The sequence below is a fragment of the Cibotium barometz genome, chromosome 23 (assembly GCF_041138505.1).
Source record: "Cibotium barometz isolate CiBa-2024 chromosome 23, ASM4113850v1, whole genome shotgun sequence".
In the NCBI taxonomy this organism is placed as follows: domain Eukaryota; kingdom Viridiplantae; phylum Streptophyta; class Polypodiopsida; order Cyatheales; family Cibotiaceae; genus Cibotium; species Cibotium barometz.
In genome coordinates this window covers 18,520,508-18,544,087 of record NC_141068.1, presented here as the reverse complement: position 1 = coordinate 18,544,087, position 23,580 = coordinate 18,520,508, and the positions used below count along the sequence as shown (strand labels likewise).

At 46.8% G+C, this 23,580-nt stretch overlaps 1 protein-coding gene across 2 annotated transcripts in view; it reads right to left on the bottom strand.

Annotated features, from left to right (window-relative positions):
* The window catches only part of LOC147625703 (SNF2 domain-containing protein CLASSY 1-like), a 95,952-nt gene that overhangs the window by 20,750 nt on the left and 51,622 nt on the right, over positions 1-23,580 (bottom strand). Inside the window, exons 2-4 of one of the 2 annotated variants that reach the window (XM_086817221.1) lie at positions 12,811-13,043; positions 2,159-3,883; positions 1,893-2,036 (exon numbers count right to left, since the gene is read on the bottom strand). In XM_086817221.1, the coding sequence (XP_086673347.1) occupies positions 1,893-2,036; positions 2,159-3,883; positions 12,811-13,043 (2,102 nt within the window). Of the gene's footprint in view, positions 1-1,892; positions 2,037-2,158; positions 3,884-4,436; positions 4,554-12,810; positions 13,044-23,580 lie in introns of those variants that run through there. The other variant, XM_086817222.1, reaches the window with a different exon arrangement.

Genomic DNA, 23,580 nt, shown 5'->3' with positions numbered 1-23,580 from the left:
GGGTTGGTTACATTGGCTCCTAAAAAGGAATTGTGTGAAACGCTGAATGAATGGCACCCAATCACTTTAATGCCAATGGTATGTAAGCTAGCCACCAAAATGATAGCCAACCGCCTGAAAGGTGTTTTGTATGATGGATTGCATCCTCAACAATATGGTTTTGTGCCAAGAAGGCAAATATTGGATTTGCTATGGAATATGCCAAATATACAAAACAATATGTGCTAATCATGTAGGTGGATGTGGCGATGGAATTTGATACAGTGCAATGGGATTACATAGCTCAAGTACTGGCTGCTCTGGGATTTGGCATAAAAATGCACCATGTAATCGTTTGTTCGCCGAAGATGCATGGTGTAAATATTCTTGATATTCACTACCATGTTTTAGCTCGAAAAGCTACCATGAATTCCAATTCTTTTTCGGCAAGAGCAACCTTGGGCAATCATGCTTGTAGCTATGTGTACAGGCATGAAAACTATGGCTTATGGAATTTGAGTAAATTGACATTGGAAAGCAGTGCTAGGCCGTTTTGAGGGCCACATTGTGGACTGTCCATATGCTACAAGAATGGTGCAAGATTGGAAGACTACATTGGTGGGACATGATTTTACAATCGATAACTCTATGTGACTGGAAAGTCTGCACTGGTCCTCTTTGTTTGCAGAACCGCTAGCTATACAAGAGCCACGTAAAGCATGCTTTTTGGCATCCTTGGGTATACGCACGGTACAGGATGTTGTGGATGATACAGGGAATGTGCTATCCTTGCTGCAGGCGTGCAGTGAGTAGAAAGTGAAACTTGGGTTTGCATCATAGACCAATTTGGTTGAAGATTAAAAGATTATTGCAGCCATATGAACAATTGCCTTCACTTGTTGAAAATGGCAGGCTGCATGACTAGAAAGTGAAAGGGCAAACCAACAATGCTTGGGGATTACATTTGGATAAGATAATTGCAGCTAGCGTGTATAAACATTTGTTTCCACCACCTTGGATTCATGCACATGGCAACAATCTTGGGGGGTATGCAAAAGAGTGAAAGCTAGTGGAAAAACCCCTCCAGGGTATATGGAAACGTAAGCTGCCTTTAAAGCAAAGATTGTTTCTTTGGCCTTGTTTAGTGGGTGTCCTCCCTGTTGCGGAGATGCTCGCTAAAAGAGGGATAGCTAGAGCCACCTGCTACAAATGTGCACTCGTTCTGAAAATGTACCACATCTGTTATGGCATTGTTGGAGACAAGGGAGTTCAGGACACTTTCCAAGTAGGCAGTATGGAAAGCATTTCTAGATATTTGGGACTAGTGTGCCCAACTCTCCTGACTTTGATGTTTTCTTTCTATGGACTAGACATTGGGCTCTATGGACAATATGGAAGATGAGAAACAATGCTATGTTTGGGCAGATGCCTCTTGACGCATATGCTTATTTTACGATGAATTTGCGACAATCCCTCCATGATTGCTTACTGTTGGAAGACATTGCTTTTGGCTAGTTTAAAGTGTTTTTCAACTGCTTCTGAAGTTCTTTGAGGATGGAATTATCTTGAGTCCATCTTCTACATTGTACATAAGTCATTGTTAATAGAAGCATGGTTTTCAACCCCCCCCCCCCCCCCCAAAAAAAAAAAAAAAAGTGTCACGCCTTTTGTATGTGACACCTTTTGTGTCACACAAAAGCTGTTTTCCACTGCTTCTGAAGTTCTTTGAAGATGGACTTATCTTGAGTCCATCTCCTATATTGTACATAAGTCATTGTTAATAAAACATGGTTTTCACCCCAAAAAAAAGTGTCACACACAAAAGAGTATGTGCAAGAAGAAATGGAAGAAATAATGACTTGTTTTACTTTCATGAACAAAAATAAGACCCCACTTGTTTGTTTTTTATATACCATGGGCGGAAGCATTGCTTCGATGTTGCAGCCAACAAGTCCACAAGATTGACACACTAGGCCCTCCTCTTCTTCTAGAACAAAGTCATGGCATCCTTCACAAGACATCATGTCTCGTTTCGACACAGAATCGTGTTCATGCTCCTGATTCCAAACATTAGAGAAAACATATTTTAACCCTCTTCCCAACAATAAAGTGCCCATAAAGCATTCCTAGACTGACATGAGTAGGCAAAAAAAAGATTGCAAATGAGGTGCAATTTTACCATGTCTGCTTCTTCCTTGGCCAATGCAAACTCCATATCATGCCACAGATGCTGAAGTGGGTCATCTTGCTCATTCAGGTTGTCATCCAAATCCTTTGGAGTCTCGTGAAAGACAATAGGGTCCCACGGTACCTGTTGTGAGACTGTCTTTTTGGGTGGTAGCCGCCTCCAGTCTACAACTGGAGTCTCATAGTCCTCTTTAGCCTTCCTAAAAACATCATGAAATGACCACTTTGCAGCTTTCCAAACATTTATATCTTTGAAAACTGTGAGACGCCTTTTCCAGGTGGTGCTTTGATCTCTTCGAGTAGATCTGCCTCGTTTCCTTTTCCTGGTGAGGGTGGATTGCTTATGAGAAATGTCCGCCTGTCTATCGGTTCTCTCGGAAACAACGTGATCAAGGGCTTTTCTAGGGGGAAGCTTGCTCCAGTCTAGCATTGGGGTGGCTGCCTCAAAGACATCATTCTCCATAGCTTTCTTGAAAAACTCATTAAATGACAGTTTGGCATCTTCTAGGAATCTTTCTGCATTTACACCACCTGTATGTCGCTTTTTAGGTGCTTCTTGTTGTGGCTGAACTAACTCTCTTTTTCTCTTTGTTGGGGATGGTGTGTCAGTGGTGGCCATCCTAGCTCCACTAAGGGCTCTCTCTTTGTGTGCAAGCTTGATATTCTTGCTAGTAAATCGAGTCTGTGTGTGTTGCACATGATCCATAAACTTTGTGCTACGTAAACTTTCAGAGATGAGGATGGACAGCCTGCGTTGCCAGCCTCTTTTCTTGAGCCGAATCATGGATTCAATCATAGATAAGAGTGATTGAACCCTTCTCTCCCCTTCTGTCATGTTGATACGTCTGCGACGGTTACACTTTCTCATTCTCATGTGAGAGAATTCACTGTCTGGTTGTGCTTCTGAGGCTCTGATATTACTTTCCATGAAAGACTTCCCTCCAGATACACTAAAACCATGCACATATGAACCCTTCTTGTCTTGGCTAGGATCGCCCCACATAGACTGTCCTGTAGTATCAGTAAAGCTTTCCAGCCACGTCTCCATATCAAACTCTCCCTGTGAGAAACATCTGTATTTTTTTGATGATGTGGGAGCTTCTTGCACATGCTCACATTCGAATGAGATGTCGTTTGATTTTGTTCTTTTGCCAATCATCTCCCTTGCTTCAACCCTTACAAGTTCCAATAAGCTAGCTTCTTGTGCCTGTTCCGAATGAGTTGCAATGTTGACTCCACGTGCTCTCTTATTAGCCGTGCCCTTTCCATGAGATGATGTAGCATGCTTCTGTGAGTTCGAATTCTTGAAAGATGAACCCACAGTCTGACATGGTCTATAAACCTCTGCATTTATCCTGCCTGCAGCTTCAAAGACAGCAATCTCTTTGCACTCATTGTATGGCTTAATAGACTTACCAGCATCTGCAAAGATGGGCCTGGGAAGAGACCTTGAATCAATCGACCAGACCCTTGCAATCACTTTCTCTGATCTCATCTCTCTCTGTATGTCTTTCAAGTCTGATGTTAAAGGTTTCTGAAGGATGCCAAGGTGATCAATATTTAAGTGCCTTACTGTTCCTGGCATGAGAGGCCGTGGGCTTGTCGGTCTTATAAGTTCACCTTCATTGGCACTGTATAACTGGACTTCAAACTCGCACATACATTTTGGATTATGAGTCTTTCTGTGGATGGAGATGAGCTTTCCATCATACCAGGCCTGCGTGGATAGAGTCAAATGGATAGAGTCAAATGCATTAAAATCATGTGAACTAAAAGCTCAACTCTTGTACACTAAATAAAACGTTTCTAATTGAATGCTGCATCGATTCTGACATTTCATTCAAGTTAAATGCATCAACGCTGGCTAACCGTAATAAACAAAGGAATCTACGAATGTACAAAACTTTTCTTTCATAATTTTTTTTTTCCTTGAGATGGCATTATTTTCAATCATCAACCACACACTCAAGCACACATGCTCTCTCTCTCTCTCTCATGCACAAATGCATACGTGCATGCACTTGCATGGGTGATGTATGCACGCACACACATGTGGAGATAGAAAGAAATAAAGAAAGCTTTATCAACGTCTGCACAAGGCCAGATTGGCCTATGAGACCAAAATGTAACTAAATGTATACAATCTATAAAAAATGTAACTAAATGTGTACAATCTATAAAAAATGGAGGATACCCCTAGAGATATCGTAACAAGATAGGATGAAATAAAAGCATGACATGAGGTGAGCATTATGAAAGCCAGAACTCACTGAATTTTTGCCATATTCTGCCTGTGCTGCTCTTGGAGGGGTCTGAGCTATCTCTTTGTCCTGGAAATGGGTTTACAAAGACTTGATAATCTCATCTTTTGGGGGCTGTGTACTGAGATTCTGTGCTTCTAAGGAACATGTCTCTGATGAGCTCTCTCTTTGTCCTGGCAATGGGGTTGCAAAGACTTGATAATCTCATCTTTTGGGGGCTGAGTACTGAGATTCCGTGCTCCTAAGGAACGTGTCTCTGATTTCTCTTTCAATTCACACACACTTTTGTTTTCATAAAAACCACGTCTCTATTAGGTCAAATGTATAGAGAGAGATCCCGTCAAAGCAACAGAGGTCTCACAGATGAGGAAAACCTAAAAACAATGGAAAAACAAATCCAGATGAGACTGATCTAACTGTTGTCGCTTATAGCAATCATGTAGAGATCATCACCAACGATTGATGGAAATACTAATACTTGTCAATTGAGGTCACTGGTTTTCGATTTCGAGCAATCTAAACTGTCCAGAGAGCCCAAAATTGCATCCATTGGAAAAATGAAGCCATATGTGAAAATCTCTACTCAAATCTGCCAAATATGAAAAAATGTTGAGAGAAACGTGCACCTAGAAATCTGGCATTCAAGCATCTACATAAAAGAAGCAAGAAATCTTGTGTGTCGAGGTAGCGCCACAACAAGTCTCATTGAAGTGAGAACATCTTGGACAATGAGCAGAAGCAATCTTTCTTTTTGCCGAAATGCTACCAATAGAAAGTACTTCTACAATGCGTCGTCAAAAGAAGACTCTCCATTTTTGAGGTAACTTACTTTTCCATAGCCTTTGCAAAGTTTTTTTCCACCATATCACTAACTTATTCATATTCCATAGCATATTTCCATGCTCCAAAAACCATGAAGGTGGTATAATCAATTGGTAGATCCTTGCTGCTGTGATATGTGAAGAAGGAAATTTAACAGAAACAAAAGTCTCCTCTCTATGGAATATCCAATCTTCCAATCTATCCTGCCAGGATCTAGTACAACATTCTAGAAGGGCTATAATTGTGTTTGGATTTTCTGCCATGTCCCAAACCCCATGCAGAAAAGATAGAACACATCCCTCATTCGAGGACACGAAGGGTGAAGCTTTTAGCAGTTCTTGCCGAGAAATAGAAGTGTTTATTCTCCCTTAGTAGCATCATAGTCTCCCCATTCAGGTCACCAGCGACGACAGTAGATTGTAAAGCTACGATCTTTAGCACCACAACTTCTTGAGTTCACTTGAGTAAGGTTATTAGTATGAGCCGCAACTTGTAGCTACACAGGTTCTCTATTACATGACATCCTCCTAAAGTTTGATTGCCGCATACAACCACACATCCATGACGCCCACGCTGAGTCAATGGGTGCTCACTTTACCACAATATGAACATCACTCATGTACACATGTACAAGTTGAGTTTGGGGTTTTCAAAAATCTTCACACAACGTGGTCCAGGCAAAGCATTTCCGAGCATGTACACAAAGGCACAAGTCCCAACAGAAAGACAATTCCAGAGTATTACATGAGTGGCATCAATCCCCGACATATACGACTGCCATGGACACCAGTCCAATGTACATGGTTGATTTGGAAATCCAAACCAACGACAATAAGAAAATCAATCTCATCCAGGTGAAAGAGACCACTTTAGAGGAGGGGGAGCCAGAGAGACCGAGCTGGTTGGCAAAGAAATCAAAATGAAAATTGCATAGAGTACTATTACTATGACAAACTAGGACACATGGCAACGGATTTCTATAAAAAGCAAAATGATACTAAAAGTGGAAAGTTGCAACTATGCATCATCAAGTAAACAGGGTGATGACAGAAGTGAGCAGCTGTTGTGATGCAAAACAAGGCAACTATGCACCATCAAGTAAAAAAGGATGATGACAGAAGTGAGCAGCTGTTTGTAATGCAACACATGCTCAGTTTCACTAACATGAGATAGGTCAGGATCACGAGATATTTGGTATGTGGATTCTGGCGGTTCTAACCACATGACGAGTCATGTTGAGTGGTTTAGAGCAGAAAATGAAAAAACCAAGTTATGTAAAAACAGGTGATGATATTGCGCATTCCATTGCGCATGTTTATAAAGTGCCATTGTCTATGCAAGATGACAAAATGAAGTAATTGACAAATGTACTTTATGTTTCAAATATTACAAAGAACTTGGTTTCTATTGGACATATGGTACAACAGGGTCTACAAGTGATGTTTAATTCTCAAGAGTGTTTTCTGAAAGATTTTCAAAATTAGAGCCGCTTAGTTACAAAGGGTAACAAAAATGGCAAGATGTTTACTTTGGATGTGAACATGCTTGAGGTGAAGACAACCATGTTTGCGCATGGGACAGATGATGTTGCAGATATTGACATATAGCACAAACGCATTGGGCATGTGAATATACAGTGGCTGAAGTCTATGCAGGCCCAAAATATTATTGCAGGTTTACCAAAGTTTAAGGTTGATGATATATGCATAAAGTATGTGAAGCAGGCCAAAGCGAGTGAGCATAAAATGACGCCTACTAAACAAGCTTCTCTAAATCATTTTAAAGATTGACACCTAGCCAACCTACCTTATGCACCTAGACAAGGAGGACTAGCAAGACGCGATGTGCCACATGGTGGCAAGGAGGACCTGGTAGGCCACCACAACTGGTGCGGCCAGGGATATTTAAGATGTGCTCCAGTATAAGAGCTTTGTGCCACTGGAGAAAAGGTGGGGAGTTTTCTACTGCTTTATGCCATTGGAGAAAAGGGGGCTCGTTGGATGCAGTCAAAGTCGGATTGATCTACCTTTTTCTTTCCTTTGCGTTGTGAGGAGAATCCCAAGTCCTTCCTAGACATCATGTAGAGGTAGATGGAATGTACATAAGCTGGTGTGTAATGAATCCAAGGTGGCATAAGCGGTGTGGCAACCAAATGGATAGGAGCAGGTGCACGAAACAAAAAGGAAAGAGCATGGAGCAACGAAGGAAGCGGGCTGCGCAACCTTCTGGAAGCAAGCAAGGCGGTGACGAGGTAGAAGAGGGAGAATTGTGGTGGATTGAAGTGTCGATTTCGAGAGCGTAGCTAGAGAGACCACGAGAGGTGAGAGTGACTGCAGTGAAGACATGACCTGCAGGACTGCTTTCTTTGCGCAGTCTAGAGTTCTTGCAGTTTTTCCAGTTTTCAGTGAAGACCAGTGCAGTGTGAGAGCAGAATGGCTTGTGTCAGAGCAGAGGGAGTGTCGGAGACCGGAGAAATGGCTAGGAAGAGTGTCCCCTGGGTTCTCTGTGTAGCACCTCTGTTAGAGACGTGGCTCAACTCAATATCTCCTTGACTGTAGCTGCTGAAATGAAGCTTTGACAGAGGTCTATTTGCAAGGGATTCTTGAGATTTGTGGTGTTTTATTTTTGTCTGCTTGTGCCCATGTCTCAGGGCTGTTGAGACATTGATGAGTTTTTTGTCTATATAAAGAAATCTAAGAGTTTGATTGGTGTCGACTCTGAATGGATGCAAGATCTTTGTTTTGATGTTATAGCTATGACGATTGAGTGTGTTTGATTGGGTTCATGGTGATAGGTCATCTGTGTGTATCAGTCTGATGACTGAGGAGCTGATGCTGAGTCAGTGCAATTCTGAGTCAGTGCGGACTTAGTCTGAATCATATGAGAGAAGGTACAGAGTCAGTCAAGGTCAGCTGAGTGTTAGATATCATCAGCTAAAGGTGTAGAGGACTTGTTCTAGCTTGTCTGAGTTTGAGAGAAGCGTTTGTGAGTCAGGTGTGACAGTCAGAGGACTATCAGCTGTTAGCAATCAATGGTCAGATGGGTTACTAGGCTAAATGTTGTTTCAGTGTCAGTTGTGAGTTGGCTGATATCAGATGAGTGCTCATAGTGATGAATCCTTGTCAAGTTCAAGTGTTTTGTGGGTCTAGAAGTGTTCGACATAGAGGAGAGAAACTTGCATCAACTGAGTCAGTTCAGTTTGCTTTGAGAGGACAACTAGTTTAGTGTCGGTTGTTTGTCAACTGTCATCAACAAAGAGCTCAAAGTGTGATATCTCTTTGAGTTTAGAGTAGCTTGAGGATCTGCGTGTGTCAAAGGACACGTGGAAGGAAGATTTTGATTCGGTTGAGGCAGCTGAATCAGCCGGTTCTATGTCAGTCGGTTGGGTCAGTCTCAGCCAAGTTCAGTCAGCGAGAGGTCAACAGAGAGTTAGCCAAGTGTTCAGTGAGACCCTCGAGTTGTGAGCTTGAGGTTAGCCGATGCTGGAGGATTATAGAGGAACCTGGAGCATACTTTTGGAACTGAAGTCAGCATCAACATTCGGAAGCAGTTTACAATCAGCTTACAGTCAGCTGTGTGTCAACTGGAGAGGTTTCTGGTCAGCTGGATGTCAGAGAAGGTCAGCTATGGCTAATAGGTGGAAGATCAGAGCTTTTGGAGGTCAGTGCTGACCTTGGGAGGACAGCTGAAGGAGTCAGCTAGATCAGATTGGAGAGATTGGAGGGTGTTTTTGTGTCCGAAGAAGGTGGCAGTTGGAGGCTGAGAACGAGTGCAGATTTGATTGGTGCCCTTGGAGCTGGGATCTTGGTGTCCCCCAGTTCTGATCCATTTACATTTTCTTCTTGTGTGTCTGTTGGTGGTGTTATAGAGGCCATCACCCAGTCACCACACATGCTTTGGTGTCGGAATGCACAACCGAAAATGAGAAGTGATGTGGAGAACAGAACGTAGAAGTGTAGAAAGAGAGAAGCTCTATAAACTGTGCTATATACACGAAGATCCGATACAAAAGAGTATGGGGTATTTATACCACCGTACAGTGCTGGTCGGCCAGATCAAAAACAGTTGGCTAGGACATATCACCAGTCGGCCAGATGAAGATCACTAGTCGGTGTTTGTGGCTATATGGTGGCAGTCCTATCAGATATCTTCAGTGGGATCCAGGAGAGTGGGAGTGGATTGATGCCTTCGATCCTTTGAAAAGCCTTCCTTTTTTCAGCTTCACTATTCGGAATGCCAGGCTTCTTCTCACTCGACAGATGCATAGGATCCCTACTCTCAAGCCTCATTGGGAGAGCTATGATATTTCTCCAGAGATACAGCGCAGATTTTGGCACTCATACAAAAGGAGCCAGATCTCTCGTTTCTTTTGGTTATTCTTACATGGTGGTCTCCCCACCAATCAGTGGAGATCAGTTTTCGGTGTAGCACCTTCCTGTCCTAGATGTGCGGCAGATTCTGAGTCCGTACAACATTGCCTATGGGGATGCAACATTGCACAACAGATTTGGGGTCCTTTAGCCCAACTTATGGGCAAATTGAGTGGCCGAGCAACATTGCCTATGGGGATGCAGCATTGCACAACAGATTTGGGGTCCTTTAGCCCAACATTGCCTATGGGAATGCAGCATTGCACAACAGATTTGGGGTCCTTTAGCCCAACTTATGGGCAAATTGAGTGGCCGAGCCATGCATGTGACTTGGGGGGCAGTTGCTTGGCTCTCCCACTCTGGTCCGCAGCTTTTTTATGAGGGCAGTGGTACAAATTCTGCTTTTTTCATTCGTAGAGGTATTGCCCAGCATGGTTTATTGCAGGATGTTCCTCACTCTGATTATACAACCCCTAGACAAAGGATTGACACCAGTTGGGAGATTATTGCCAGTATTACAGCATGGCAGATCTGGAGAGCTAGATGCACGGAGGCTATTGAGGGTGTCCAAATTTTTGGGTCTCAGTGCATTAGTACTATATGGGGTGATATCATCCACACTCTTATGGCTACTTGGGCTTGCATTCAGGGACCCTCTCGTTCTGCGCAGGTGTAAGAGAGTGCTGAGAGCTTGTAGATCCCATTCTCCACTCCGCCTTCCCATACAACCTGGCCTATTGCTTTGTCCCGGAGAACAACACAATGCTCATCAAACTCCACCCGTACACCAATCTTGCAAACCTCATGCACTGACAAAACAGATGAAAACCAAGGGATAGGACAAAAAGAGCCTAGGAGGAATGATTCCCCCCTCTGCCATCGAGAACGATCTCTAACCTGCCCTCGCTGTGCATAGGAATAGTGGACTTGTCACCAATAAGAATGTGACCTGCGTGCCTTCAAAGATCTTGTATAATAACTCTCAGGAAGGAGTCATGTACTTGGAAGCACCATTGTCTAAAATCCATTCCCGAGTATCCCTAGCAGTGAGTCCACCAACCGCCTCCCTGCTCGAAGAAGATGAAGCACCGGTGTCCATAATCTCCAAGTGCACAAAAACTGGAGTCTTCACGGTTACTCCTAAGGAATCTACACCCTTCTCGGTGCTCCTGCCACCGTCCCCTTCCCCGTCCCTTGTGAGGGATGCCTCCAGGGGATGTCCGACCGTCCCCGTTGCTGATCCGTCCCGACTCGGCGTCCCTCCGTTCCAACCGTCCATCCCTTCCGTCCCCTGTGACTATGCCACCAGCCTTGGACGCTGTGGAGGCAGCAAGGGGGGGCTCAAGAACCTGTCCCAGCATACAACCAATTACTGGAAAGAGCACCACGTACTCCTTGGGGAGACCAGGAAAGCATCCCCGATAGTGCGCTTAAGAACATTTGTGCCTCCTGAGGGGTCCGCACTGAGGTGCTATCAGCTAGAGCTTCCGAATCAAAAGCAATCCTGATATAACCTTTGTCAAGGAGCTGGATATTAGTAATTCAACCATGCTCAAGGGTGGTGGCCTCCAACAAGGCTATGGAGGTGTCTAGGAGCTGGAGATCTACTTCGGAAAAATGACCTTGGGGAGAGATCTGTCGGGGTAGATTAAGCAGCTGCCATGGAGTCCTCCAAGGATGATAACCAGAAACAACACAGCGGTGTCGAAAAGGGGGAGAGACGAGACCCAGGAGCAGCACAGGAAAGTGAGGGGAAGGGGGGAGGGGAGGGGGGTGCAACAGGAGGCAGCGGGAGGGGAGCAGAGGGTGGATGGGGGAGGGTTCTGTAGGAGGGAAGGGCAGATGGGGGGCTACAGGGGCAGTGGGAAGCGGAGGAGGAAGGGGGGGCCTCATGTTCAGCATCGACTCAGCCCATTCCCCAAGAGTGGCAGACCCTGATTGATTCACCACCCTCCTTGGTGTGGGTGGCGCTCTTCTCCTGCTATGACATCCCCTCTTGATCTTTGGCATCCGAGAGGACCTCCCCCACTGGCCTTTGAGCTCGGCCAGCACGGCTGCCTTCGGCCTGCAGGTACGGATTGCAGTGCCTCCCTCTAGCGGGTCTGAGTGGATAGCTTCTCTGGACAGGTGTGGCACATTGACCCCTCCCCACTCGACATTGTACGTGATCCTTTCTAGCACCTATGGCTCGAGGAGGACCACTCCCTTGCCTGGCTGCAATGGACGAGTCGAGAGTTCCGCACCCCCCCACCACCACAAGGATCTCAGCTACTGCTTCACAAATTGATGACACATTGGCCATCGCCTGACATTGGATAGCTCACCACATTTCTTTCCACGTCCTCTTTGATCTCTGAAAGGTGTGCAACAGTTTTTGCCCATGGAAGATCTCCCTCTCTCTCTCTGGCGCTTCTCACAAGAGTCCCCACAACTTTGCCTTTGGGATTGCCTGAAGACGCAGCACGTCTGATGGTGGGGTTTTGTGCTTGTTCACAATAGACAGAGAGGCAGTTCGTTATGTTACATCAGTGACCGTTGCATAGACCATGGAGGCAGGCCCGTACTCCTCTTCGACGCAGATGGCAAGGGTCACGCTCTCAGACATCTCTAGATCACCGCAATCACTGCCGCTGAGGTCCAGTGGTCCCCAAGGTCTTGTTAACAGGCCACACAAGGAGCACACGGATGGCTTAGGAGATGAATAGGTGTCCTCTCTTAATTTGGAATTCCAGTACTCATTCTGTGCATCTCAGGACATGATAAAAAATCACATTATATTCAAATTTTCACATGCTTGTGGAGCAAGAGGTCCCAAACCATGCCAAAACAGTGAAAGTTGAGCGAGTTAGGAAACAACTAGTGAATACAATGTGGTCCACCATACTGTGATGATTCTGTGGGTACTCAGATCATGCAGTAAATTTTCATGACAACATAAAAAAAGAGGACAAGATTTTTCAACGAGTTGTCCTTTTCGTCCAAGAAGACAATGTTTCCTGTTTGTCTAAATGCCCTCTTCTTTTTGAAAACCGTAAATAATGAACTGAGGTTTGGGCGCACACCTACCAGCTTAAGTTCCACCTTTCACACAAACAAGTAACTTTCAAAATAAATGCACAAAATTCAAATCATAGTTTTTTCTTTGTTTTAATCAAAATACAATCAGCCACACAATAAAATCATCAACTTACACAACTTGTTTGCATGCTTGAAGCATGTGGATGAGTCGAATAGACTGCCAAATCCATTCCTGGCTCTAAAAAGCGGCTGCAGTCATCATCATAAGCCCTTCTGACACGATGCCTCAGAAGTTCTTGTTGGATTTCTTTGTCTCCATATCCCAGAAAATGCACAAGGAACTTCCCTTTTTCGGCACCGAGAAGTTCAACATCCCACCACGCACCTTTTTCAAATGCCTCCAACACTACAAAACAGAATATTTAGTGAAAGAAAAAATATCTTATCAAATACAAATTTGACCTTCCGATCTCATGATACACAGAATATAATTTGGTCTTGGAGTATTCTTGCACACACTTCTCCTTCCAGGTTATGGATCTTATGCCCGAAACTATATTCTTTACGATGGTTAGAGAATGCATGAGGCTAAATCTGAAGAACCTTTGGTTGGTGGTGATCTTCTCTTGTTGGAGGCAGGATAAAAATCCTCTGGATCCCTTGCCACCAAATCTATTTATGAAATCTGTCAGGTCATCATTTTTAAATCTCAGATTGTGTGGAAGAGGCTCACAACACTGTGCTTGCTTGTGGAGGTCAAGGTGAGCGCTTCGAGATCTCTCGCTCCATATGGCAGGGGTGCCCCTTACCTCCTCTGTTGTATCTCATTGTTGCAGAAACTTTGAGCATTTTCGTTTTGGACTTCGAGTTGGCTGACAATACTAGCGATGTTTCTTGAGGCATCCTACTCATGTCTCTGCTCATTTCGCTCTGCCTTGGAAGAGTTTTGTCTAGCAGCAGGGACCTTTATAAATTGGCACAAGTCTATTGGACTTTTGGGTCAGTTATTCTGAGAGGATTGATTGGGGCATAGATGTTGGCTTCACATGGATTGAGAGATGACACACAGCCAGGTATCTTGGATGCCAGTGCCCAGAAGTTTGCCCTTGTGCTCATCACAAAGTTGGATCTAGCATCTAGAGCCTTGGTGGTAAACCAGGTGTTGCTTATCACAGCTTGGTATGTCAGATCGGGCTGCAAGAAGCTCAATCTGGTGTCTAGAGTTCCGATGGTAAACCAAGTGTCGCTTATCATAGCTTGATATATCACTTCTTGTTGGTGTTAGGATTGTAGATGCATTAGACAATTGCGGAGGGTGATCCGCAACTTTTTATGGTCAGGGCTTGATGGGCAAGAATTTCTTGGGAAACTATTATCCTTCCCAAGCATGAATAGGGATGGAACATCAGTGATCCAAAGATCCAGTGCAAAGCTCTGCAAGTTGATGTGGTTAGAGCATATTGAGCCCTGGAAGGACTTCTTCATGTACCTATATTCTTAGATGTGTCCCCTGAGAGAAGTGGTGAATGGAGGCACAAAACATGAATTATTTTCTTTGAGGCAGTTTATCATCCCCCATCCCCCCCACTGGTCTCTTCCATTGTCTGGGCTTGGAATCGTACTCGGATATTTTTATGTCATAGGCCCCCGAAGCTTAGTAGATGAGGCTAACAGGAAGCCCTTTATGTGGAATGACCTTATCAAAGATGATTGTAATAGCAGGGTAGGTTGCCCGGCACACTATAAGTGGTGGTTCTCCTCTGGACAGTATGTCCTAAGTCCTCAACACTCACGACACAATGTACACTTTAATAGAAGCATAGCACAATGACATGAATACTGTAAATGTTAACTTGTATTACGTCCCAGAAGCGGTTGCATGCCCCTCACTACGCAGTGATCATAGTGAGTTGGACAACACACAAGATGGAACACCACAGTGACTATAGGACTCAATGAACAAGAGATGATCTGAACGATGAGCTGAGGAATTATTCTAATGATTCTTGTGGAGGCAGTGGAGTTGGTGGAGTCGGCGGCATCTCCTATCTTTGGCGGATGCCCATTGAGGTCACTGTGGTGCCTTCAATGCCGGTGCATGCACCTCCCATGTATCTATTGGTGGTATGGTTCAGGAGATCCATTGCTAGATGATCCACCGGGGTGGTCCGGCCATGACAGTCCAGTGGTGGGCACCCTTGGCAGGTCGCCCACCACTAGAGTGCTCAGCATCCTCACTAAGGAAGCTAGAAAAAAAATGTCAAATCCCCATAGGATCTCCTCGTAGAACGCTCCTAGTTCGAGACTCGAAACCTGCAAACAAATAAATAAACAAGAACGGGGTGCAGGCCTGACTCACCTCCCAAACCACGACAGCCATGGGCAAGCCCACAGTCTTGGCTGTCCCCACCGAGCCACGAGCAGAGCTAACTAGATGGACATACCGACCAATCTCTACCTCGCGACGTCCCATACCGCCACGAAGCTACCCTCGCAGGCCTTGAGACTACTGCCGGCCTCGGTTGCGTAAAGCAGGTGCACGTCTGCACTAGATCCAGGCTCCAGACCATAGAGCTCTCACAAATCTCGCGAGACTCTATATGACTAATGACTAACCTTAGCCACCCTTTTATAGGCTCTTGGCCGGTCATCGGGCGTCCACACTTGGGACGCCCGCCCGTTAGTCTATCCCTAACTTAGCTCGCCCGCCCGTTAGTCTATCCCTAACTTAGCTCGCCAATCAGCCTGCCTAGCTCCAAGCTTCCCCAAACCTCGAACCTAGTCTTGCGTGCGTGTAGCACACGGTAGATACACACTGTGCACATGACATACTCCCCTTCCTCTAAGAGCTCACTCCTGAGCTCACTAAGAAGCCAGGGTAATCTCTCTGAAGAGTAGTCAATGTCTCCCATGTAGCGTCCTCCTCAACACGATCCTTCCACTTGATCTTGTATTCCGTGATAAGCGTATTACGCAATCTTCTTTCACGAAATCCAAGATTCTTTTCAGGTTCGTGCGGAACAAATGTCATGTCCTCGACATCTATGATTTCTTGAGGAGTAACTAACTGGTCTGTTCCACCCAGTACTTCCTTAAGTCTACTGACATGAAATACGGGATGAACTTTCACATGAGAAGGAAAATCCAATTCATATGCAACTAAACCAATCCTTCGTGTAATACGAAATGGTCCATAGTATCTAGGGAATAATTTCAAAGATCGACCTATCCGTAAAGTTTCGGAATCTTTCGGAACTCGCAAATACACCATCGTTCCTTCAGAGAACTCTCTGGGTGAACGATGTCTATTAGAATAAAATTTGTCTCGCTCTTGAGCACTTCTAATAGATTCCTTTGCAACTTGTAACATTTCTTGCATATCTTGTAAAAAATTGCGTGCTGCATCATGCTGAAGTCCTGCGAATCCCACTGTAACAGGTGATCTAGGTTGAAAACCATACATAAGCATGAAAGGACTAAAACCTGTACTCATATGCTTAGTACTGTTATATGTAAATTCTAACATAGGAAGATAATCCTCCCATGAACTCTGTCTTTTGGATACATATGCTCGAAGCATATCCTCCAAAATCTGATTCACTCTTTCAGTCTGGCCATCAGATTGAGGATGATCTGAGGAACTCAAATTCAAAGTTGTTTCCAACCTCTCAAAAACAAGTTTCAAAAAATCACTCGTAAACTTGGAGTCCCTATTACTGACTATGTCCTGCGGCGGTAAGCCGTACAGTCTAAACAATTGCTCCATAAACTGCCGTGCTAATTGCGTAGCTATAATAGTCTTTCGGGTCGGTAAAAATCTAGCCATTTTTGTCAAGTGATCTACCACAACCCAAATAGAATCGTGGCCTTGATGTGTTCTTGGAAATCCGGTAATAAAATCCATGGAAATACTTTCCCATTTATTACCTGGGATTTGCAAAGGATACAACAACCCAACCTGTCTAAAGCGTTCAGCTTTATTTGCTTGACAAACTTGACACTTGAGAACATAATCTTCTACATACCCTTTCATCTTTGGCCAATAAAAAGTGTGTTTCACTAACGATAATGTCCTGTGTACCCCAGGGTGTCCAGCAAAAGGGGCGTTGTGACACTCCTTAAGAATCTTGGACCAAATGTCCGGGATCTGTGGTACACAAATTTTGTCATTACGGAATAGTAAACCATTCCGAATCATCCACTGGCCTCCTGCAGCCTGAATGGTAGGCTTTTCAGTCATCGAGTCTTGGTCAATCAATGAGCTCCCGTCTTGGATCTTCTGCCAAAATGAACCAAAATAACTATCAGTCCTGCAAAGCCCTCTCAATGACTGAAATAAGTCAGTAGAAATCTCGATGAACGACAAAGTATTCACCTCTCTAATTCGACCAAGCGCATCTGCAAGACTATTTATGGACCCTTTCCGATAACGGATCTCAAAATCAAAATCTTGCATTAACTCAGCCCAACGAGCTTTCCTTCCTCTCAAATCATCTGCATCACACACATACTTGATTGACTGATTGACTGATGATCAGTCAATACCACAAACTTGGAGCCATATAAATAATATCTCCAAACCTTGAGAGCATGAATCACAGCATAAAGCTCCTTCTCAAGGGTTGGCCAATGAGATTGAGTGTCATCTAGCTTTTTACTTTCAAAAGCAACAGGTCTACCATCTTGAAATAGAGCAGCCCCGATGGCATAATCACTTGCATCAGTTTCAAGAACATAAGGCCGACTAGGATCGGGTAATGCTAAGATAGGTGCTTCCTTGACTTTATCTTTCAAAAGTCTGAAGGCCATATCCAAATCGTATTCCAAAAGATAGACTGATTTGACTTACGTCCACGACCTTTCAATAAGTCGGTCATCGTCGGTAGTGTGAGGTGAGAGTACTCCCGCACAGATTTCTGAAGAAAAACAACAAAACCGAGAAAAGAACGAAGTTGTTTCACTATTCGCGGTATAGGCCAGTCTAGAACCTTCTGAACTCGGTCATAGTCAATGCTCAATCCATCTCTAGTGATCTTGTGTCCCAAGTAAATGATGTCTGTCATGAAAAACTCATTTACTTAACTTAGCATATAGTCGATTCTCTCTTAAAATAGATAAGACAATCGTGAGGTGTCTAACATGATCCTCAAGAGTACGACTATATATCAAAATATCATCCAGGAACACCACCACAAATTTACCCAAATGTTCACGAAAAAGATAGTTCATCATTTGCTAGAAAGTGGCTGGAGCATTGGTTAACCCAAAAGGTAATACGAGAAACTCGTAATGGCCATATGAAACCGGCCTGACGGGCGGTGAAACAAACACTCGCACATAAAACACTTCAACGCCATTGAGAACCTAGAAAAGGAAAACAAACAGGGGGAGCTAGAGTGCTCCTGCAAAAAGTACATGAACACCGATTGGCCCCAAAACGCAGTGGCGCCCCTTGCGGTATTTCTTTAATTGATTATAAGAGCTTTGATTACAATAAAGCTGGAAACTCAGCCGTCTCAGTAGAACCCCTGAAGCCTGCAAAAAACCTACATCATGGCTTCTTGTCCACTCGGCATCCACAAACAAGTCCCCAACCATTGTTCACATCGAAAGACTCTCTCACATTGAGTCAGCATACAGAAGCTTTCTCCCATGATCAGGGCTGCCACAACCATCCATAGCCTCTCACACTATGAACAGCATCACACCCTGACACATCCAGTGCTTCTGCATCACAACACAGACTCCCAAACTGTCTCTCAAAAGAGAACTCGTATCACAGCACAGCATACCATACAGTCGACACACGTGTACCAACCTTCTCTACCTTCTAGGGGTACTATCCATCTCTGTCATGGATTCCCTGTCCCCTATCCAATCAATAGCAAGGCTGTACCATACATGTGTCCATTCCTGTACCTTATGCCTGCATGTGACCTATCTCCTAGAGAAACCCAAAAACATGTTTCCTTGAGAAACCTATGACCTGTTTCCACATGAAACCCTTAGGCCTATTTCCCTTTGAAACTTGTGTCCTGTTTCCATACAGAACCATTCATGGCACCATTCAACAACAGTGCCAACAACAGCATACATCTAGTTACCTGTTCCCTCATGAAACATCTGGCAACATAGAGATGCCCATAATTGTAGGTCCCTCTGTTCCTTTCTAGCAGGAAGAAAACAATCTGCTCCATGAGCACGCAGCCATGCGAGCTTGCATCACTCCCATGCCAAGAAACATAACCAAGTGACCTGTACTTGCAGCCAGAAACCTAAGTACATAGCTGAATTTGCAGCCAAACAAAAACAGCCCATAAACAGTCCCAAAACAGTCCCTAACCAAAGCAAAGAGAAGCTGAAAGTTCCATCAGTTGAACGCCATCAACATGATGTCTATGTTCATGAAAAACCAGCCCCTATCCGCCTTTATGTCTAGAGAAACCAGCCCCTGGCCACCTAGGAGAAAAGCATGCAGCCCTGAGCACCTGCAGTCCAGCCCTCCTGTGCACCAAGCGAGAGAGAGAGAGAGAGAGAGAGAAAAGAGCATGTGCCGCAGCTTCAGCCCTCCTGTTTTCACCCAAAAAGCAAGAGAGAGAAAGAAGCGCATCTTCCAAGAGCTAGAGAGGGAGAGAGAAGGAAGGCCTATGTCTCTGTTCTGTAGCACAGCACAGCAGCCAGCCCTTTACTCTCCCAAAAGCATGCCTGTGGAGATATTCAGCTGCGCCTACAACTTCTGAAGCACAGCCTGCCTGCTGCCCTTTCCAAAAAGCCAAAGCTATTCAGCTGCTCAGACCCGCTTGTACCTGCTGGACAGAACTGTCCTTATCCGCCTGCATGTACCTGTTCGTACAGATCTGCATCTGCACAGTAGGCGCCTGAACCTGCAGCACCAGTACCAATCTGTACTAGCCTTTTCACAGCTACTGTACGGTACCGCTACTCTCCACGCAGCCAACCAGCCTGTTTTCTCTTCTCCTCTACACAGCCAACTTCTACGATCTCTCCCCAAAAGCCAGAGAGAGAAAGAGGCGTACCTCTCCCCAAAAGTAGAATAGCCTCTAAATATTACCTAGGGGCCTCCCAAGGTTTTAAAACCTTTATAACTTTAATTTCTGGCCACCAAAGGTTATAAAACCTTTCTAAATCAAAATCTCTTTGCCCCCTTCACACTTGGGGTTGTCCACACATGGGTTCACTTTTTGACTCCAACCTGATGCCATTCACACTGTCCACCATGTCCCCGTGCACACCTGCATACTGTCCGGAGAAAAACACAGGGTCATGACATACCCCCCCTCTTGAAAAATAGCAAGCATCCTCAATTGAACTCAATGGCACAGTAAAGCATCTTATGAGCAAAGACACCCCATATGACAAAAGCAATGGCCAAAAACAATGGCCCTCCAATGCATCTGGCTGATAATACAATCATCCTGCACAATAGGCCACACTGTCACACCAAAGTGACAAACACCTCTTGCTTGTTCCTTCAGAACCTACAGCAAAAAGTCTAAAATCAAATGGAAACACGTTAACTGTGTTAGCCAAAAACAAAACCATGCATCATTAAAAGGCAAACTATAGAGAGCTCTGGTCTCAGATCCGCTCGCTGAAGCTCCCGCCCATCCCTGCTTGCGCTACCTGCACACCTGCGCCCCCCGCCTTCCTGCCTGCTTGTCCCCTCGCGCCCCTCTCGTTCCTCACGCGCTCTCTTGCCCCCCCCCCCCCCCCCCCGCCTACTTTCGCTTCTGCGCCCCCCTCCCACGCTGCACTGCCCGCCGCCCCTCCTATTGCCCCCTCCGCCTGCTTTCGCTGCTGCGCCCCCCTCCCTCGCTGCACTGCCCGCCGCCCCTCCTATTGCCCCCTCCACCTGCTTTCGCTGCTGCCCCCTCCTCCCTCGCTGCACTGCCCGCCGCCCCTCCTTGCCTTCGCACCCCCCCCTTTCTTCGCGCCCACCTCCCCTCTGCAGCGCCCCGACCCCCCCCCCTCCGCCAGCACTTTCTCCTCCCCACCCCTCTTGCGCGTAGCTTCCGCCCCCAGGGGTTTTCTTTTTTTTTTTTCCCCTTTTTCTCCGGCCTTCGTCTTCCGCCTCTCTGTGTGCAGCTTGTTTCTTGCAAGATCTCCACTTTCGCCTCGCCTTCGCCTTAGCTTCAGACTCTGATGGAGGCTCCTCCCGCCCCGCCTCAGAGAGGGACTCATCTGCAGCCCCCTCACCCGCCCCTAAGGACACCCCCATCAGGCTTTCTCTTTCGCCGGAAGAGGAAGCGAGCCTCACCGCAGAGGTGGAACGCCTCCAGGCTTACTCCACCATCTGCCGTATAGTCGGCACTCGCCCCAGCAGAGGGGAGATCCGGGATCTTCTCCAGGCCCGCCTTCTTGCAGATGTGGGCAAGATCCTGGACGTACAGCTACTGGACCGTGGACATTATCAGATCGAGTTCGAGACCGCCCAGAGCGTGGCCAAGGTCCTTGCCATGAGTCCCCTTGACATCAGGGGTGCTCGGGCTTTCTTCACACCTTGGCAGCATGGCTTTGACCCAGCAGCGGCGGCTGAGCAGGGAGAGCGCCTTTTTCACGTTACAGTTTGCTTCCCTAGACTCCGCCGGGAGTATCTTCCGCTCCTCTCTAGGCTAGGAGCATTGGTGGGCTCGGTACTAGAGACTGGCCCCACAGCAGCTTCAGTGGTGGCCAGAGCAGCTGGGCTACCTTCGGTCAGAGTTTTGGTGTCTGACATCTCCTTCCTTCCTAAGGTCATTCAGCTACCTAGGATAGGGGGGGGATGGATTGATCAGAGAGTGGAGTTCTCGGAGCTCCCGAACCAGTGCTTCATTTGCAGGTAGGTCGGTCATCTGGCCAAGGCCTGCCCTCGCAGGAGACCTCAACCCTCACCACAGCAGAGCAGGCCCCTGATGGCCCGCCCACAGATGCGGCACGGCAGGCTGCCTCCAGGACACCTGCTCAAGCCACAAAGACCTCGGAGTGGCAGCCTGGACAGGGGCGCCGCCAAGGGAGACAGCCACAGTAGCACGCCCAGAGACCGCTGCAGCAGCAGCCACAGTCTCAGCCTCACTGGGTTCCCGTGAGGAACAGCTTTGCTCCCCTCCAGGAGGAGACCCCTACGGCGACGACTGAGGACCAGGAGATGCCAGCACCCCCTCCTCCACCCCCCCCACCCCCGTCCCCTCCCTCCGCCTCGCTTCCACCTTCGCCTCCTCATGTCCCCGCTCCGGTTTTGGCAGCGGCTCCCTCTCCACCCCCCTCGCCCCCCCCTCCTCCCCCCCCCACCCGCCTCACCTTCCCAGGAGGCCCTGGCAGTCCCCTGGCGTTCGCCTGCAGTCCGGAGGGCGCTGAGCACCGACCTCGCTCGAGCACCACAGAGGAGACCTACCATGCCGATTCGGGCTTCACGGATATCATCTATCCGCAGTCGGCTGAGTCGCCTCGGTGTCAGACAGCGATCGGAGGCTTTTGATTACGCCTTCACTCGGCTTTTTGGAGCAGAGGGCCCCCATGAGCCAGCACCCATCCGAGTTCATGTAGTGATACCTCCGGCCCGCGGGGAGGAGGCACTTGATTCAGCGGTGGCCTTCTCATTCCCTCTATGTGGCTTGTGACCGGGAGTGGACTCTAGAGCTCGCTCTTAGCACTTTGAAGACTCAGGTAGTTGAGTTTTCTCATCATGTGAGCGATCTGGAGGTGACAGATGTGATAGGCCGGCTATGGGAGCTGGCTCATTTTTTCTTGGATCCCGGGAGTGTGGATGCCTCAGGGATTCGTCATTTGGTCGTGCGTATAGTGGCAGACTTAGCACGCGACCCTGGATATGTATGTATACACGAGGTTGCTCTGTCAGAGCGGGAGGCAGTCGCCATGGGCCACAGCCACTGGCGCCTGATCCGTGATTCTTGCAGTACACCGGGTGGGCAGATTCGCAGCCGCTCGGATGGGGACTACTCTCCATCCAAGCCGCTTGCGAAGGCCCGCCGTACGGCTGAGACAGCATCCACCTCAGCAGGTCATCCATGAGGATCATCTCATGGAATGTACAGGGCCTGGGCGGAGCACATTTTATACGCTATCGTGGTTGCTTGAGGCAGGAGCTTCAGAGATGCCTGGTTGGTGGCAGCATTGATATTTTGATGATGCAGGAGCACCACTTGGGTGAGAGCAGGATCCGGAGATATGGTTCGGTGATGCCTGGTAGATGGGACACCTTTTGGTCTGCAGGGTTTGGTCCTTTGGGTGGACAGGGAGGGAGGGATCATTGTGCCTGGTAGAGCACAGTATGTCATTCTGAGGATGCATGATGAGCTATTGGGCGTGCTCAACGTCTATGCGCCTAATCATGCTAGTGCCAGAGCAGAGTTCTGGACCCAGGTTACGGATGCATTGCCAGAGGCCGCACATTGGTGTGTCGGGGGAGACTTCAACATGCTTGAGGACCCGGCCGATAGGGTGGGAGGCAGTCATGTTACAGTGCACGGCACGGAGCTTGCAGCTTGGGACCGGTTTTGCATGTCACTGAGGATCACTGATGCATGGCAGCATGGGGCCTTCTCCTGCTCTCAAGACAGTCTTAGTTTCTCTCAGTCGGATCGCCGACAGGGAGGGACTAATCTATCACGGATTGATCGCTTTTATGTGGGTGACTGGTTAGGGGAGCAAGGGGGCTCCGTCGGCATTCTCGCTGGCACCTCATTTTCAGATCATGCGCCAGTTATCCTGACATTGGAGGAGAGGACACGGGAGCCCAGCTTGCAGTTGAGGATCCCAGAGAGGGTACTTACAGATCCCAGTCTCGCTGAGGACATTGAGAGGATCTGGCATGATAGTCAGTGCTCTGACCAGGATGCAGCAGGCCAGTGTGCCTAGGGACTCATCGAGCTTAGCTCTTTTCTGCACGCTGCAGCTTTGACACGGCTCGGAGAGATTCGCGAGCG